Source organism: Hyla sarda, chromosome 10 (assembly GCF_029499605.1).
Source record: "Hyla sarda isolate aHylSar1 chromosome 10, aHylSar1.hap1, whole genome shotgun sequence".
In the NCBI taxonomy this organism is placed as follows: Eukaryota; Metazoa; Chordata; class Amphibia; order Anura; family Hylidae; genus Hyla; species Hyla sarda.
The window spans coordinates 41,445,448-41,465,719 of NC_079198.1; the positions used below are offsets into that span (position 1 = coordinate 41,445,448).

Consider the following 20,272-nt stretch of genomic DNA (forward strand, 5'->3'; position numbering starts at 1 on the left):
ACAATTACTTTTACTGCTATATGAAAATATCTTCAATCTAGTAAAGATCCTGATACTATAACTGTATAATACAATACTAATACTAATTACATAGTTAAATAGTTTAAAGGTTGAAAAGAAGACAACACTCCATAAAGTTTAACTTAACCCCTTAAGGACGCAGGACGTAAATGTACGTCCTGGTGAGGTGGTACTTAACGCACCAGGACGTACATTTACGTCCTGTGCATAACCGCGGGCATCGGAGCGATGCCCGTGTCATGCGCGGCTGATCCCGGCTGCTGATCGCAGCCAGGGACCCGCCGGCAATGGCCGACGCCCGCGATCTCGCTGGCGTCCGCCATTAACCCCTCAGGTGCCGGGATCAATACAGATCCCGGCATCTGCGGCAGTGCGCGATTTGAATGAATGATCGGATCGCCCGCAGCGCTGCTGCGGGGATCCGATCATTCATAACGCCGCACGGAGGTCCCCTCTCCTTCCTCCGTCCGGCTCCCAGCGTCTCCTGCTCTGGTCTGTGATCGAGCAGACCAGAGCAGAAGATCACCGATAATACTGATCTGTTCTATGTCCTATACATAGAACAGATCAGTATTAGCAATCATGGTATTGTTATGAATAGTCCCCTATGGGGACTATTCAAGTGTAAAAAAAATGTAAAAGTAAAAGTAAAAAAAAAGTGAAAAATCCCCTCCCCCAATAAAAAAGTAAAACGTCCGTTTTTTCCTATTTTACCCCCAAAAAGCGTAAAAAAATTTTTATAGACATATTTGGTATCGCCGCGTGCGTAAATGTTCGAACTATTAAAATAAAATGTTAATGATCCCGTACGGTAAACGGCGTGAATGAAAAAAAAAGTCCAAAATTCCTACTTTTTTAATACATTTTATTAAAAAAAAATTATAAAAAATTAATTAAAAGTTTTTTATATGCAAATGTGGTATCAAAAAAAGTACAGATCATGGCGCAAAAAATGAGGCCCCATACCGCCGCTTATGCAGAAAAATAAAAAAAAGTTAGAGGTCATCAAAATAAAGGGATTATAAACGTACTAATTTGGTTAAAAAGTTTGTGATTTTTTTTAAGCGCAACAATAATATAAAAGTATGTAATAATGGGTATCATTTTAATCGTATTGACCCTCAGAATAAAGAACACATGTCATTTTTACTATAAATTGTACGGTGTGAAAACAAAACCTTCCAAAATTAGCAAAATTGCGTTTTTCGTTTTAATTTCCCCACAAAAATAGTGTTTTTTGGTTGCGCCATACATTTTATGATATAATAAGTGATGTCATTACAAAGTACAACTGGTCGCACAAAAAACAAGCCCTCATACTAGTCTGTGGATGAAAATATAAGAGTTATGATTTTTAGAAGGAGAGGAGGAAAAAATGAAAACGTAAAAATGTAATTGTCTGAGTTCTTAAGGCCAAAATGGGCTGAGTCCTTAAGGGGTTAAAGCCCTACTGTGTTGATCCAGAAGAAGGCAAAACTTCACCATGATGCCAACTGCCCAATAACAAAGGGAAAAATTATTTCCAGAATAAGTCCTGGAATTATGGAAAATATAACATTAAAATAAGGAACATTCAAAAGGAGTTGGGGTAAAAAGCAATGGATGTTTTAAAAAGGATATATTACAACTCAGAAATACCATATCCAAAGGCTTCAATAAATATTGAGGGACAGTTATCATTGTGTATCTTTTGAAGGTGTGTTGTGAAGGTTGTTTTTTAACTTTGGTTTTGCTTACCTGAGACCTATTTATTATAGTGTCGAATGTAGGCAAAAGTTCAGAAATCTCTTCTGAACACCATTTTGTACGATTCTGCCTCTCCTTTGCATTCATTTTCCTAAAATGCTGTCCAAAGGCAGTTTTGTAAGCCAGGTCAGGGCTGGTGTAGATTTGTAGTGTTTTCAAAGGTTTTGCAACTTTCTATCCGAAAATCGCATTTGTTAAATTTGTTACCACTGCAAAGTGAAATTCCTAAATCACTCCACGTACAGTATTTACACAAAAATTTTTTACTTCCGCACCTCATGAATGGTACGAATCTATGCTTAGCTGCACCAGCAACAATCAGTGTGACCAAGCTAAGCAAAAAACTCTACCTCCAATGATAAATGTCCTTTATTGTATTCTCATATGCCATATTGTATTCAAACTATAAAGCAAGTAAGAGAACCAGCACTGTAAATAGGACTTGTAGTCCAAGGTGGGTGCTCCGCTCCTCAGGTCCTGACTCAATCGTGCATTCAGCAAATTCCAAAGTAGTAGAAGCGGCACTCCAATGTAGCAAAAAAATGTGTCTTTATTCACCCATTAGTTACAGAGGTGCAACTTTTCAGCCTTACAATGAGGCCTTTCTCAAGCTGAAACGTTGCACCTCTGTAACTCTGATGGGTGAATAAAGACACTTTTTTTGCTACTTTGGAGTGCCGCTTCTACTACTTTGGAATATCCATATTGTATTCAGATACAGTATATCTTTCATTAAACACAAGGTTTTTCTGTTGAATTCCATATCTATAAAATGGTGTCATTTTTCATTGGATTTCATACTATCGAGGTATTCTCCTATAAAGCAGTGCTTTTAGGAAAAAAAATATTCATAATATGGGAAACTGTACAGTGACCATACAGTAGCACACAGAATGCCTACAGCTCCATAGTCAAATTCTCTTGCCTTTACTGTATATGCATGTGAAAGATGGCCCATTATGTGCTTGCATAACTAAGTCCTAAAGTATCCTTAAAGCATCATATGCTGTCCAGACATGCCAAAAGTTTAGATCATAACAGGTCTCAGTCCTGAGTTATAACCCGTGAAGTACACAGCAGCACTCTTCACTCTCTGGCCATGTGACTAATTTACTGTATTAGTGTGAGTGACAGCTGGGGAGCGAGGTGGGCCCTGCTGTGCGCTTCATCCAGCTGTAACCCAGCTGAGACCTGGTGCGATGTAAACTTTTAACCCATTAAGGACCAAGCCCATTTTGACCTTAAGGACTAGGCCAATTTTATTTTTGCATTTTCGTTTTTTCCTCCTCGCATTCTAAAATACATAACTCTTTAATATTTCCATCTACAGACCCATATAAGGGCTTGTTTTTTGTGTGACCAATTGTACTTCGTAATGAAACCTCTCATTTTTCCATAAAATGTACTCCAAACCGCCCCAAAAAAATTTTTAGGGAGGAAATTTTAATGAAAACTACACTTTTGCACATTTTAGAGGGTTTCGTTTTCACACTGTACAATTTACGGTAAAAATGACATATGTTCTTTATTCTGTGGGTCAATACAATTAAAATGATACCCATGGCTAGATACTGTTATATTTTTGTATTGCTTAAAAAAAATCTAAAACTTTTTGTACAAAATCAGTAATCTAAAATCGCCCTATTTTGACCACCTATAACTTTTTATTTTTCCATATATAGGGTGCACATTTTTCCATATATAGGGCACACATTTGCATATATAAAACTTTTAGAAAATGTTTTATTAATTTTTTGGGGAATAAAATGTGACAAAAAACTTATTTTTATTTGTTACGTTTACGCCGTCCACTGTACAGGATTAGATTTTGATAGTTCGGACATTTACACACGCAGCGATACCAAATATGTTTATTAAAATAAAATTACGCTTTTTGGGGGTAAAAATGGGAAAAACTGACAATTTTCATTTTTATTGGGGGAGGGGATTTTTCACTTTTTTACTTTTTATTTTTACATTTTTCAACTTTTTTTTTTACATTTAATGGACGTATGTCTTTTTTCAACCGTACTACCTATGTAACTATGTCCCCATAGGGGACTATCTATATAATTCATTTGATTGCTAATACTGTTCAGTGCTATGCATAGGACATAGCACTGATCAATATTATCGTCTATCTTCTGCTCTGGTCTGCTCGATCTCAGACCAGAGCAGGAGATGCCCTCCGTCTGCCATTTCAGATGATCGGATCCCCGCGGCAGCCCTGCAGGTGATCCGATCATTTATTCTAACATGCACATTGTCGCAGATGCCGTGATCTGTACTGATCATGACATCTGAGGGGTTAATGGGGGACATACGTGCGATAACAGATGTTGGCCATTACCGGCTGGTCCCCGGCTGCTGATAGCAGCCGGAACCTGCCATGTAGGACGCGAGCACCGCTCTGATGCTCGCGGTCATACACAGGACGTAAATGTACATCCTGGTGCACGAAGTAAAGTCAAACCAGGACATACATTTACGTCCGTGGTCTTTAAGGGGTTAATATGCCTGTACAACATGTCAAAAGTTTTTCCAAATAACAGTGACACTTGTATTTGTTTGTTTCAATTGTAGCTGATACCAGAAGTGTAGTTTGGTGAAATATTAAATTGTTTAACTTTACCTTATAGGATCAAAAGTCACAGAAGAACAGATCTCCAAGACAGGTAAAAATTGCTAGGATCAGTGTCCAGTTCGATCTGCTATATAGGGTATGTTCACACAGGCTGGATCTTCTCAGAGTTTTCTGTTGCCCGCAGCAGACCCCATTGAAGTCTACTAAAGCCACTAAGGCTAAACTTGAAGGGGGAAACTTTCAGAAGATCCCACTTGTGTAAAGAAACACTTCCAGGTAAAATGCATGTCAATTCTGGATTTGCCATGTGCAGCATTAGTGTTCATGCATATAACCTTATTAGTGCTTAGTTTTGTACTGAACTGTAATGGGGCAAATTTTATAGTAGTACATGGAGTTGTTAATGTACCCCTGAATGCCTCCTATTTGTTATACAGCTGAATACAATCCATATAAATCAGAATAAAATTGTGGAATATTTCTGTACAGCATCTAACAGTGAGAGAGATTTACTAAATGCAGTGTTTTAATATGCCACACTTTAATAAAATTCCACCCATTTCCATTGTACTGGATTTTCTAAAGGGGTGCACTACTTTCAGGAAATCAAGCAGATCTGTGACTGTCCATGCCTCTGTTGCTGTCCTAAACCGGGCTTAAAGTACGGAGGGCGTGCCCCAAGCCCCCTTGCCGTGAGTGGCATATTTTGTAAAAAGTCACACATTTTTGCATACAAAAAATGTTTGGGGCAAAATCTGCCACTTAATAAAAATATGCCAAATTTTCCCCAGAAAGTATGTCAGTGCGGGTAGGCTGTGAAGCACCATACCAAGGAGCTGCACAATATTTGTTTGTTAGCCCTTCAAGCCTCTCTATTGTGTCTAGAAATTAGAGAATGCATTATAAGTAATTCCTTATTATATTTCTACAATCTGAATTACTTTGTTCACAAAGATTTTTTTTCATGTTGCCAAATGATAGTTTAACATTTTCAAAATAATCTAACCTAATTTAATTGAATTTCTATATTTCCCTTACAGAATATGAATCCACAAGAGATCCCAGCATAGGTAAGGGAATTTATCATAACCACAGGTCTATTTTTGCAATAAACAGTGGCCCAATATTTATCAATTTGTTGGGAACAAAAACTGTTTGATTAGTCCATTGTTGTCCAATCACATCTCAGCTTTATTAGAACAAGCTCTATTAAAGTTAAAGCTGAGCTGTGACTGGTTGCTTTGGGCAAATCAGATCAGTTTTTGTAAACAGATTGATAACTATTGGCTAGTATGTATTTATTAGATTAACAGTATTCAGAGAAAGTAGAAACTGTAACACTCTCAGGCACTGCATAATGACAAGCAATAGGTCAGTGAATAGCTTATCGTGTGCTTAACTTCTTTAGGAAAATATCAGTAGGGAACTATCAATTAAATAAAAGAAAATCAGATGGAGCACTCACCATGGTTATTTAATCTTCTTTATTTTGTTCATGAATTAAAATTAAAGACATAGTGGGGAGACATCACAGAGGATCATTGTAAGGCAACCATTTCTCACCTACAAGTGCTTCATCCGGCCTCCACTAACAAGTGGAAGCTGGATAAAGCACTTATAGGTGAAAATCAGTTGCCTTAACACGATTCCCCTTCCTCTAAGGAGGTCTCCCTGCTATGTGTTTATTCCACCTTTAGTGTGATAAAGTAGTCATAATCTGACCTGGCAAATGAATACTTGTAGACTATATATAGAGTAGTTACTGGTAAAGTACACATATGCATACATTGTAATGCCTCTGAGGCACAGATACATTGTGAAAATTTCAAAGTGACATACCGTACTTCCGTGCTTGGACAGGCATGGCCCCATTCATTTGCCTCAGCAAATATAGTAACATAGATAATAAGGTTGAAAAAAGACCAGAGTCCATCAAGTTCAACCTATACCCCTAATAAGTCCCTACTGAGTTGAGTTGATCCAGAGGAAGGCAAAAACCTTCATACTAGAGGTAAAAATTCCTTCCTGACTCCAAATATGGCAGTCAGAATAAATCTCTGGATCTTCGTTCTGTCCCTATAAATCTAGTATATATAACCAGCAATGTTATTACTCTCTAAAAATGCATCCAGACCCCTTTTGAACCCTTTCACAGAGTTCCCCATGACCACCACCTCAAGCAGAGAGTTCCACAGTCTCACTGCTCTTACAGTAAAGAACCCCCGTCTGCGCTGGTGTAGAAACCTTCTTTCCTCAAGACGTAGAGGATGCCCCCTTGTTATAGATACAGTCCTGGATATAAATAGATCATGGGAGAGATCTCTGTACTATCCCCTGATATATTTATACATAGTTATTAGGTCGCCCCTAAGCCTTCTTTTTTCTAAACTAAATAACTCTAATTCTGATAATCTTTCTGGGTACTGTAGTCCTCCCATTCCCCGTATTTCTCTGGTTGCCTGTCTTTGAACCCTCTCCAGCTCCACTATATCTTTCTTGTACACTGGTGCCCAGTACTGTACATAGTATTCTATGTGTGGTCTGACACTGGTCTCTACAGCAGGTCTAGTCAGTCAGCTAGTAATTACATTCAGGTAATTTTTAGAGCATATACAAGTTTTGGTTTAGACTGAAAAAATGCCTTTTGCAGCACTTTTTAGTCAAATAATTGGATATATTGGGAAAATGACCTGAACATAGTAACTAGCTGACTACGGTCAGGCCATTGAAATGAATGGAGCCTGTGCCAGGAGACATCAGCATGTAATTCTGACATTTTCCAAACTTATCAGTGCAAGCCTATGATTGATAAAACAAAGTTAATGTTCTTTTCTTATATCGGATACATTTGTTGTTATATGTAATGATACACAATTACAACAAGTGAGTTATCAGGTCTCGGTGTTGTCTAAAAAAAGGAAAAAGCCTGTTTTCCAAAAACTATTCTCCAAGGGTCTAATATTGTATCTCAGCCCTATTCATTTAGTTAGATACTGTAGTGGGTTATTAAGCAGAAAACTAGCAGACAATTCAACAGCCTCAAAGCTCTTCCTTTCAAAACCTAGAATACACCACGATAAATTGAAATGAATAAAGATGTCATCAACAATTATTTAAACGTGGAAATATTGTATGCATATTATGGGTTAACATGTACAATGTGTGCAGAGTCCAGAAGTCAAAAAAGCTATGGCGTGGTGATTGTGGCAGTCATTGTGTGCATTCTTCTGCTGGCCATTTTGGGAGCTGTGCTGTATTTCCTGTATAAGAAGGGGTGCATTCCTTGTGGACGCTCTGGAACAAAAGATATGTAAGTATAGTTTTTACTGACTAGCTGCACTGCAATCCTATGTGTAATATGCCTTCCATATTTATTGGGTGTATTTCTCTGACAGTAGAAAGGAACTGTCAATTTTTATTTTATTTTACAAAAAATATGTTTGTATGACAATCTGCGTGATGCTGCTTCCTGCACGATATGAGTCACCCTCATGTTTTCCTTTTTGACTGTTACTGGATTCTCCTCTCTTGCTTTGAACTGTTCATATGACTAAGAATCATACAGTGCTGTTAAACATACCTTTTACTACACCGCTCAAAAAAATAAAGGGAACACTAAGAGAACACATCCCAGATCTCAATGAATGAACTAATCGTGTGAAATACTTTCGTCTTTACATAGTTGGTTGAATGTGCTGACAACAAAATCACACAAAAATTATCAATGGAAATCAAGTTTATGTCACGATGCCGGCTGGCAGGAGGTGGATCCTCTGTGCCAGAGAGGGATTGGCGTGGACCGTGCTAGTGGACCGGTTCTAAGTCACTACTGGTGTTCACCAGAGCCCGCCGCAAAGCGGGATGGTCTTGCTGCGGCGGTAGTGACCAGGTCGTATCCACTAGCAACGGCTCAACCTCTCTGACTGCTGAAGATAGGCGCGGTACAAGGGGGTAGACAGAAGTAAGGTCGGACGTAGCAGAAGGTCGGGGCAGGCAGCAAGAATCGTAGTCAATAAGGCAATAGCAGGAGGTCAAGTACACAGTATGGACAAACACAGTAACGCTTTCACTAGGCTCTAAGGCAACAAGATCCGGCCGGGGAGTGCAGGGGCAGTGATCAGATATAGTCTGGGAGCAGGTGGAAGCCAATTAAGCTAATTGGGCCAGGCACCAATCATTGGTGCACTGGCCCTTTAAGTCTCAGGGAGCTGGCGCGCGCGCGCCCTAGAGAGCGGAGCCGCGCGCGCCAGCAAATGACAGCAGGGGACCGGGACGGGTAAGTGACCTGGGATGCGATTCGCGAGCGGGCGCGTCCCGCTGTGCGAATCGCATCCCCGACGGCCATGACAGTGCAGCGCTCCCGGTCAGCGGGACCGACCGGGGCGCTGCGGAGAGAGAGACGCCGTAAGCACTCCGGGGAGGAGCGGGGACCCGGAGCGCTAGGCGTAACAGTTTATCAACCCATGGAGGTCTGGATATGGAGGCACACTCAAAATCAAAATGGAAAACCACAATACAGGCTGATCCAACTTTGATCTAAGTTCTTGTCCTTAAAACAAATCAAAATGAGGCTCAGTAGTGTGTGTGGCCTCCACATGCCCATATGACCTCCCTACAATGCCTGGGCATGCTCCTGATGAGCCAACTCCTGGACAGTCCGTGGTGCAAAGTGGCGTTGGTGGATGGAGCGAGACATGGTGTCCCAGATGTGCTCAATCAGATTCAGGCCTGTGGAACGGGCGGGCAAGTCCATAGCATAAATGCCGTCCTCTTGCAGGAACTGCTGACACACTCAAGCCTCATGAGGTCTAGCATTGTCTTGCATTAGGAGGAACCTAGGGCCAACCGCACCAGTATGTGGTCTCTCAGGGGGTCTGAGGATCTCATCTCTGTACCTAATGGCAGTCAGGCTACCTCTGGAAAGCACATGGAGGGCTGTGCGGCCCCCGAAAGAAATGCCACCCCACACCATTACTGACCCACCACCAACCCGGTCATGCTGGAGGATGTTAAAGGCAGCAGAACATTCTTCATGGCATCTCCATACTCCAGTCACATGTGCTCAGTGTCAACCTGCTTTCATCTGTGAAGAGCACAGGGCGCCAGTGGCGAACTTGCCAAACTTGGTGTTCTATGGCAAACGGCAAACTTCCTGCACGGTGTTGGGCTGTAAGCACAATCCCCACCTGTGGATGTCGGGCCCTCATACCACCCTCATGGAGTCTGTTTCTGACCGTTTGAATTGACACATGCACATATGTGGCCTGCTGTAGGTCATTTTGCAGGGCTCTGGCCGTGCTCCTCCTTGCACAAAGGCGGAGGTAGCGGTCCTGCTGCTGGGTTGTTGCCCTCCTACGGCCTCCTCCACGTCTCCTAATAGTGCCTCCATGCTCTGAACACTACGCTGACAGACACAGCAAACCTTCTTGCCACAGCTCGCATTGATGTGCCATCCTGGATGAGCTGCACTACCTGAGCCACTTGTGTGGGTTGTAGACTCTGTCTCATGCTACCACTACCAGCATTCAAAAGTGACAAAAAAAATCAGCCAGGAAGCATAGGAACTGAGAAGTGGTGTGTGGTCACCACCTGCAGAACTACTCCTTTATTGGGGGTCTTGGTAATTTCCTATAATTTCCTCCTGTTGTCTGTTCCATTTGCACAACAGCTTCCTGAGTGGACAGTGGGATTTCACAGAAGTGTGATTGACTTGGAGTTACATTGTGTTTTTTAAAGAGGTTCTCTGGTGCTTACACATCTTATCCCCTATCCAGCGTGACGTCACACGGGGGCGGAGGTGGACATCACACGCCGCCGGCCCGGTGGTCGCCCGTAATCAGACCCGGAGCGAATACGCTCCGGGGACTGATTACAAGCGGGGTGCCACGTGCATGATCACGGGCGTCCCCAGCGGCGGAACACCCGCGATCCGGCATCTTATCCCCTATCCTTTGGATAGGGGATAAGATGTGTAAGCACCGGAGGACCCCTTTAAGTGTTCCCTTTATTTTTTTTTGAGCAGTGTTTATTGTGACACCCCTTCCATAAAGACATTGGGGGGGGAGAATCTTCACTGTGGCAGCTGATAAGTACTGGAAGGATTAAGATTTTTTTATACAAGTAATTTACAAATCTGTATAACTTTCTGGCACCAGTTGATTTAAAAAGAAAAAAAAAATTGTTTTCCACTGGAGTACCCCTTTAACCACTTAGAGACCAAGGGCATACCTGTACGCCCTTGGGAATATTGGTCCCCACCGTGCACCGGGCAGGGACCGGATCGGGATGACTGCTGATATCTATCAGCAGGCATCCCATTCATATGCCCAGGGGGCTCCTGGGACCCCTCCCCCCCAATGTTGGCGATCGCCGCAAATCTACAGTAAATTCGCACCAGCGATTTGCTGCGATTCTGGGTCACACGGGTGCCACCCCTCCTATCCCTGCTATTGGTCGGTCAGAAGCGTTCAACTAATAGCAGATCGGGGGCAGGGGTTAAAGTTCGGTTCCCCCGTTCTGACCACCCACAGTAGTCCGGGCAGAATTGGGGAACTGATGGGGAATGGTGCCAGAGGTCAGCAGAGGACGGCGATGCGGCTCCCTGGTGCGGCAATCGTATGGAAGCCGGTGAGCATCTGGAGGGATTCAGTGGTCTCTAATCTGTAGCCCTCCAGATGTTGCAAAATTACAATTCCCAGCATGCCCAGACAGCTGTTTGCTGTTTGGGCATGCTGGGATTTGTAGTTTTGCAACAGCTGGAGAGTCACAGTTTGGAGATCACTATGCTGTTTTCTCTAAACTGCGGCCCTCTAGATCTTGCAAAACTACAAATCCCAGCACGCCTAGACAGCTGTTTGGGCATGCTGGGATTTGTAGTTGTGCAACAGCTGGAGGGTCACAGTTTGGAGATAACTGTGCAGTGGTCTCTAAAGCTATCTCGGCATGCCGGGAGTTGTAGTTGTGTACCTCCAGCTGTTGCATAACTACATCTCCCAGCATGCTCTTCAGCGATCAGTACATGCTGGGAGTTGTAGTTTTCCAACAGCTGGAGGCACACTGGTTGGAAAATTCGTAGTTAGGTAACAGAAACTAAATGAAGGTCTCTAGCTGTTGCAAAAGTACAACTGCCAGCATGCCCGGTCTGTCAGTACATGCTGGGAGTTGTAGTTTTGCAATAGCTGGAGGTTTGTCCCCCCACCCCCCATGTGAATGTACATGGTACATTCACATGGGCAGTTTTACAGTGAGTTTCCTGTTTCAAGTTTGAGCTGCGGCAAATTTTCTGCCGCAGCGCAACTCCTAGCGGGAAACTCACCATAAACCCTCGTCCTTGTGAATGTACCCTAAAAACACTACACTAACACAAAATAAAGGGGAAAACACTACATATACACCCCCATACACGGCCCCCCCCCCACCAATAAACATAAAAACATATCGTACGGCAGTGTTTCCAAAATGGAGCCACCAGCTGTTGCAAAACAACAACTCCCAGCATTTCTGGACAGCCACTGACTGTCCAGGCAAGCTGGAAGTTTAGCAACAGCTGGAGGCACCCTGTTTGGGAATCACTGGCGTAGAATACCCCTATGTCCACCCCTATGCAATCCCTAATTTGGTCCTCAAATGCACATGGTGCTCTCTCACTTTGGAGCCCTGTCGTATTTCAAGGAAACAGTTTAGGGCCACATATGGGGTATTTCTGTACTCGGGAGCAATTGCACTACAAATGAAAACGAAAATTTGGGGTGTACACCAGCCTGTTAGTGTAAAAAAAAATTTCATTTACACATCCAACTTTAACAAAAAATCGTCAAACACCTGTGGGGTGTTAAGGCTCACTGTATCCCTTGTTACGTTCCTTGAGGGGTGAAGTTTTCAAAATAGTAGGCCATGTGTTTATTTATTTATTTTTTTCTGTTCTGGCACCATAGGGGCTTCCTAAATGTGACATGCCCCCCAAAAACAATTTCAGCAAAATTTGCTTTCCAAAAGCCAAATGTGATTTCTCTTCTGGGCATTGTAGTTCGCCTGTAGAGCATTTTATGTCCTAACCTGGGGTATTTCCATACTCAGAAGTGACAGGTTACAAATTTTGGGGGGCATTTTCTCACATTACCCTTTACAAAAATGGTAAATTTTGGGGGAAAAACTGCACTTTAGTGAAAAAAATTTTTTTTTTCATTTACACATCCGACTTTAACAAAAAATCATCAAACACCTGTGGGTTGTTAAGGCTCACTGAACCCCTTGTTATGTGCGTAGTTACGGGTGTAGTTTCCAAAATACCATGTTTCCCCGAAAATAGTACCTACCCCGAAAATAGGCCCTAGCCGGATTATCGGGGTGGGCTGCAATATAAGCCCTACCCCGATAATAAGACCTAGACCGGTGGTCTCCAACCTGCGGACCTCCAGATGTTGCAAATGTTTGCAACATCTGGAGGTCAGCAGGTTGAAGACCACTGACCTAGACAATGCCCAGGCTGCAAATATTAAAAAGCAATCTTTAACTTACCTTCGTCCTCAGTTCCCCCGTTGCTAAGGAACCGGCCTCGCTGTCCTCCACTGTTCTCGCTCGCCGGCCGGCTTCTTACATGACAGTCGGCTCAGCCTATCATCGGCCGAGGCGGGACATCGCTGCGGCCGGTGATAGGCTGAAGGCTCTGAGACGTCACAAAACCAGGAAGCAGCAAGAACAGCGGAGGGACCATGAGGCCGGTGCCTTAGCAACGGGGGAACGGAGGATGAAGGTAAGTTAAAGATTGCTTTTTAATATTTGCAGCCCGGGCACAGGAATAGATACAGCGCAGCGGCTAATAATTATTTGGCAGGGGGGGAGAGAAGCTGCGCTCGCGGGTGACAAATGATCAGTACCCCGATGTGGGGATTGTGGGGTGCAGCGCTGGGCTGATAAACCGGCGGGGGTGGGGGGGGGTTAGGGACGTTGGGGGACATTTACACACACCCCCCCCCATTATCATCATGTGATATGCGCAGCTTGCGCATATCACATGATGACAATGTGGGGGGGGGTAAATACTGTGGAACCGCCATGTTGTTCAATGTGCATAGATAAATAAGTCCTACCCTGAAAATTAGTCCTAGTGTGTTTTTTGGGGCTAAAATTTATATAAGACCCGGTCCTATTTTCGGAGAAACGCGGTAGTATGCCATGTAGCATTTTTTTTTTTGCTGTTCTGGCACAATAGGGGCTTCCTAAATGCGACATGTCCCCCAAAATCCCATTATTGTTCCTTCCCTTCTGAGCCCTCTACTGTGTCTGCCGAACACGTCACATACACATATGAGGTATTTCCTTACTCGAGAGAAATTGGATTACACATTTTGGGGACTTTTTCTCCTTTTACCCCTTGTAAAAATTCAAAAACGGGGTCTACAAGAACATGTGAGTGAAAAAAATGAAGATTTTGAATTTTCTCCTTCACATTGCTGCTATTCCTGTGAAAGACCTAAAGGGTTAGCAAACTTTCTGAATCTCATTTGAATACTTTGAGGGGTGCAGTTTTTATAATGGGGTCATTTATGGTGTATTTCAAATATGAAGGCTCTTCAAATCCACTTCAAAACTGAACTGGTCCCTGAAGAATTCAGATTTAGAAAATTTCGTGAAAAATTTGAAAATTGCTGCTGAACTTGTCTGATGTCTTCCAAAAGTAAAAACATGTCAACTTTATGATGCAACCATGAAGTAGACATATTGTATATGTGAATCAATATATAATTTATTTGGAATGTCTATTTTCCTTACAAGCAGAGAGCTTCAAAGTAAGAAAAATGCTAAATTTTCAATTTTTTCATCAAATTTTGGAATTTATTCACCAAGAAATGATGCAAGTATCGACAAAAATTTACCACTGACATAAAATAGAATATGTCATGAAAAAACAATCTCGGAATCAGAATGAATGAAAAGTAAAAGCATCTCAGAGTTATTAATACTTAAAGTGACAGTGGTCAAATGTGGAAAAAAAACACACCGGTCCTTAAGGTGAAAATGGGCTTGGTCCTTAAGGGGTTAAGGCCATGTTCTATGGGAAAAGTCTGCCTAACACATCCACCTACCATTCGTTAGTTTATTAGCAAGCACCAAAGCCCATCCAAAGTTCTGAATAGCAAAATGTATATTGCCACTTAGCCAGTAAAATCTGCCACACAGTTTTGTAGTAAGGCTGGGTGACAATCCCTGTAGTAGTTGCCATATTAACCATAGTGGTTGTCACCCATCTTTATAAGGCTGGGTTCACACTACGTTTTCCCCCATACGGGAGCGCATACGGCAGGGGGGAGCTAAAACCTCGCGCTCCCGTATGCCTTCGTATGCGCTCCCGTATGTCATTCATTTCAATGAGCCGGCCGGAGTGAAACGTTCGGTCCGGTTGGCTCATTTTTGCGCCGTATGCACTTTTACAACCGGACATAAAACCGTGGTTGACCACAGTTTTAGGTCCGGTTGTAAAAGCGCATACGGCGCAAAAATGAGCCGACCGGACTGAACGTTTCACTCCGGCCGGCTCATTGAAATGAATGACATACGGGAGCGCATACGAAGGCATACGGGAGCGCGAGGTTTTAGCTCCCCCCTGCCGTATGCGCTCCCGTATGGGGGAAAACGTAGTGTGAACCCAGCCTTAGAGCACCCTTTTTTTGTTTACAACCTGACAGAAAAAAAAGTTCAATGACTTAAAAGCCAAAGTACATTTGCAAGTATTATAAAATCACAAATTATGTCAGAAGCCAAAGTTTAACAATTATTATTAACAAATATTATTATTATGTTCATTTTACAGATATACTGACATTTCTGTTTTCCATATTGATTATTTTTGAATATTTGTTTTGGTAAATTTCCATATTGTTATTGATAACATAGATAAGTAGACAGGGAGAGTGATCGGAACAAGATTCAGGTATGCATCAATCCCAACCCTGGATACAACATCTTCCGCTATTTCTCTGAAATCTACTTCACGAGTATATGGCCATTTTATTATTTTTATTATTGAAAAAACATTCTGAATAAATGTTATGGTTTTGTTTCCAATGTGTTTTCTATTTTTTAGCACAAAGCCAGGTGAAAAAGATCAGATTGTTGTAGAAATGAAACCTGACTCACCAGCTGAAGAATCTGTCCTTCTTCCTGGAGCGCAAGATAAGAAGCAACCAGTGGACCAGGTGATCAGCGTTACCACATTTGATTAAAGAGAATCTGACAGGCTGGGAGGGGGGCGCTGCTGCCTTCCAGGTATAGCAAGGCAACGATACCAGCAGCCATTAGCATATTCATTACAGGGGCAGCCTAGATGAGGAATATGGAGGAGGCAGGGGAGCTCAGCCAGTCACCTCCCCAGCTCCATTGCGCAGAGCTGTGCAAAACAAAAATAGAAATAACAGAGAAGATTAACATGCCATAACTCAGCAAATAGTGGACAGATTAGTGAGTACTTATTTTTAAAGGGGTACTCCGGTGGAAAACTTTTTTTATCAACTGGTGCCAGAAAGTTAAACAGATTTATAAATTACTTCTATTAGAAAATCCTAAACCTTCCAGTACTTATTAGCTGCTGAATACTACAGAGGAAATTCTTTTCTTTTTGGAACACCGTGCTCTCTGCTGACACCTCTGTCCATTTTAAGAACTGTCCAGAATAGGAGAAAATCCCCATAGAAAACATATGCTGCTCTGGACAGTTCCTAAAATTGACAGAGATGTCAGCAGAGAGCACTGTGGTCATGATGTCAGCAGAGAGCTCTGTGTTCCAAAAAGAAAAAATAATTTCCTCTTTAGTATTCAGCAGCTAATAAGTACTGGAAGGATTAAGATTTTTTTTTATAGAAGTAATTTACAAATCTGTTTAACTTTCTTGCACCAGTTGATAAAAAAATAAAAAAAATAAAAAAGTTTTTCCACTGGAGTACCCCTTTAAAGCTGTTCACCCACACTATAACCCAGTATATTGGATTTAGTGCAGGTGAACAGCCAGTCAGATTCTGTTTAAGGTTTTCAAAATATATTAAGTATGGCAGTTTTTTTTTTAAACAAAAAAAAAATTTAAACCATATTTGCAGACCTTTTTAGACTGTAGCACTTTTAGAGGAGATTCAGGTTTGGCTAATATGAGAAAGTATTCCTCCTTCTGGAAAAGAGCGAATTTCCATTCAACATTTTCTGAAAAATAAGGCTCCATGCCTATGATGTCTTAACCCCTTAACGACGCAGGAAGTAAATGTACGTCCTGGTGAGCTGGTACTTAACGCACCAGGACGTACATTTACGTCCTATGCATAACCGCGAGCATCAAAAGTAAAAAAAATGTGAAAAACGCCCTTCCCCAATAAAAACGTAAATTGTCCCATTTTCACCCGCAAAAAATGTAAAAAAAATATTTTATATATATATATTTGGTATCACCGCGTGCGTAAATATCCCAACTATTAAAATAAAATAAAATGTTAATAATACCGTACGGTGAACGGCGTGAACGTAAAAAAAAAAGTCCAAAATAGCTGCTTTTTTTTACATTTTATTCCCAAAAAAGTTTTAAAAAAAGTATTAAAAGTTTTATATAAGCAAATATGGTATCAAAACAAGTAAAGATCACGGCGCAAAAAATGAGCCCTCATACCGCCGCTTATACGGAAAATTGAAAAAGTTATAGGTCTTCAAAATAGGGGGATTTTAAACATACTAATTTGGTTTAAAAGTTTGTGATTTTTTTAAGCACAGCAATAATAGAAAAGTATGTTATCATGGGTATCATTTTAATTGTATTGACCCAAAGAATAAGGAACACCTGTAATTTTTACCATAAATTGTACGGCGTGAAAAAGAAACCTTCCAAAATTAGCAAAATTGCGGTTTTCTTTTTAATTTCCCCACACAAATAGTATTTTTTCGGTTGCGCCATACATTTTATGGTAAAGTGAGTGATGGCATTACAACGGACAACTGGTTGCGCAAAAAAACAAGCCCTCTTACTAGTCTGTGGATGAAAATATAAAAGAGTTATGATTTTTTGAAGGCGAGGAGGAAAAAAGGCCCAAATGGGCTGAGTCCTTAAGGGATTAAAGGGGTACTCCACTGGAAAACTTTTTTCTAAATCACCTGGTGCCAGAAAGGTAAACAGATTTGACAGATTAAACAGACCAGGATAACTTTTTTATGGGGATTTGCTCCTACTCTGGGCAGTTCCTAAATTGAACAGAGGTGTCAGCAGAGAGCACTGTGGTCCAGCACAAAGGAAATTCAAAAAGAAAAGAACTTCCTGTGGATCATAACAGCAGCTGATAAGTGCTGGAAGGATTAAGATTTTTTTAATAGAAGTAATGTTTAACTTTCTGGCACCAGCTGATTTAAAAAAAAAAATGTTTTCCAGTGGAGTACCCCTTTAAATGAAAGTCAGCACCCGCCCTGAGACATGTCATAAGTTTTCATTGGTGGGGTCTGGGTGCTGGGATCCCCACCAATCACTAAAATGAAAGGGTTGAAGCACTTCAGTTAGCTTTTTATAAAAGCCAAGTGTTAAGTGTGTGGATTTGTAGAAAGTCTGATGTGAACCACTTTTAAAGGGGTACTCCGCCCCTAGACATCTTATCCCCTATCCAAAGGATAGGAGATAAGATGTCAGATCGCCGGGGTCCCGCTGCTGGGGACCCCCTGGATCTACCATGCAGTACCCACCTGTAGCGGCTTCCGGAACCGCTGGAGGTCCTCAGGCTGAGTCCATCTCGACCACCGTGAAGGAAAATCGTGACGTCACGACTCCCCCTCCTGTGTGACGTCACAACCCGCCCCTCAATGCAAGTCTATGGGAGGGGGTGTGACAGGTGGGTACAGCATGGGAGAACCAGGGTGTCCCCAGCAGCGGGACCCCGGCGATCTGACATCTTATCCCCTATCCTTTGGATAGGGGATAAGATGTCTAGGGGTGGAGTACCCCTTTAAAAATCATCTGTAAACTCTATGCGCATTCATCATCACTAAAACAGTGTTATACTTTACATTACTCTATTAAATTTAATTATGTGTTTGACTTTTCTTTCAAGGAAAAATACATGGATTTAAGAAACTGAGTTGCCTAAAACTATGACGTTGAACCCTGGAAGGACTATTGCTGTCTCCATGTTTCTCTGCAAACATAGATGTAATGAAGACAGTCGATCCACCAGAGATCTCCCTGACTACTGTCATATTGTAACAGCTGGCAGAACAATATAAATACTTTGCCTGTACTCTGCTTTAACTGGACATTCTCTTTGGACACAATAATGACCCTTGTTGTCGTCACTTTGCCTTATTTGCATCCAGCCATGAATATATGAATTTGAGGAATCAGTTATAAATATAATGCAGGTTTCCATTGATGCTCTGCATTTAATGGATATTCTACTTACTTTTACCGTTATCCAGTGGTGTGGCATGAATTGACTCCTGAGGAGGATGTGATGCTCCCCCAGTCAATTACTAATTTTGTGACATTTTATTTCTGACTTTTCTTAGAAATTGAGAGGGGAATTGATCATTGTTGCTGTAGGTTAACCATTTTTTACTCCTTTATTTTGTGCAGTGCTAATGTGTAAGTGCGCCAAATTTATAAAATTGTTCTCAGGCATTTCATAAATTTTGTGCAGGTACTCATTTCCTGAAATGTTACATCTGTACACCATTTTCTATGGTTTACTCATTTTGGGACTTTTTATCCTGTTGTGCAAAGATGTGCGACTTTTCCCTACACACGAAAAAGCTAAGCCATGTGTGAGCTGGTGTATATTTTCGACTTTTTGGACATCTTGGCGCAAACATTTGTGACAGTTTTTAAAAAGTTGCAGTTGATAAATCCCTGACTACTGTAAAAAGCTAACCTTGCCACACTACATTCAAGTTGTTTCCTTGAAATAGTCTAAATGCATTGAAACTTTTTGACCCATTCCGCAAATATTTGTGACTTTTTACCATCAAAAAAACTGTGCAAAACAATAACAAATTTTCCCCATAATGCCTATTTTTCCATGTAGGAGAGAATGTGCCTACAATAAAAAGGAACATATATATTTTCAGAAAATTAGGCATGAACTTTCCTCAGAACTAGTACTACTGGTACTGTATAGTTAACATACAGTTCAACACAAAGTTTATAGTACAGTCAAATATTGCTCTGTCAGCTTTAGTAATGTCTCACTGGTAATATGCGCTGACAATCCTACAATCTATCACTCCATCTTCTCATTCTATACAACCATTTCTGTATGACCTGGAACTGATAGGCCATACCAACACATCCACAAAGATTACATGTATCCTCAGGGCAAGAAGGGGCATTTTTCTATCTCCCTAATAGAGCACAACAAAACATTACATTACATTACATGGGCTCTTCTACAGACATTTCTAATTATCATGCTGAAAAAGTCTATCTATAAATATATATATATATATATATATATATATAAACTTATATATTTGCATTGGTTTGTGTGTAAATTTTAGAAATCGAATATTGCTTTGCCTATGTTTTTTTATGTATGGAAATAAAGAAATAACTTCTGGATGGTCCATATTGCTGTTTTAGCCCCATCTTCTAATAAATCTGCAGCACATAATACATTTATAAATAAGATTGGTTTGCAATAATGCCATGGGGAATCCCAAACAAAATCCCTGGAGATTTGATACTCTGAAAGTAGGTGTGTTTCTAAATTTGCAGGGACGGGCACAGACATTTTGGGGGACAGGGGCTCAAGTGGGAAAAAAAAATTGGATATATGATCCCAGTATGATCTAAGCAATGTTAAGGGTATGCTGGGAGTTATTTCACTGATCAGAGATGCAGAACTAAGAAGTGACTACAGCACTGATAGGACTCAATCATGCAGAATACACCACAATATCAATGCCTCACAT

General features: G+C 41.4%; 1 protein-coding gene across 2 annotated transcripts in view; it reads left to right on the plus strand.

Annotated features, from left to right (window-relative positions):
* The window catches only part of MCAM (melanoma cell adhesion molecule), a 172,360-nt gene extending 152,442 nt beyond the window's left edge, over positions 1-19,918 (plus strand). For both annotated transcript variants that reach the window (XM_056542357.1, XM_056542358.1), the window contains 5 exons: positions 4,407-4,442; positions 5,392-5,421; positions 7,520-7,661; positions 15,435-15,546; positions 18,418-19,918. In XM_056542357.1, coding sequence (XP_056398332.1) covers positions 4,407-4,442; positions 5,392-5,421; positions 7,520-7,661; positions 15,435-15,546; positions 18,418-18,444 — 347 coding nt within the window. In that variant the 3' untranslated portion in view covers positions 18,445-19,918. The remainder of the gene's footprint in view (positions 1-4,406; positions 4,443-5,391; positions 5,422-7,519; positions 7,662-15,434; positions 15,547-18,417) is intronic.
* The last annotated feature ends 354 nt before the right edge of the window (positions 19,919-20,272 follow it).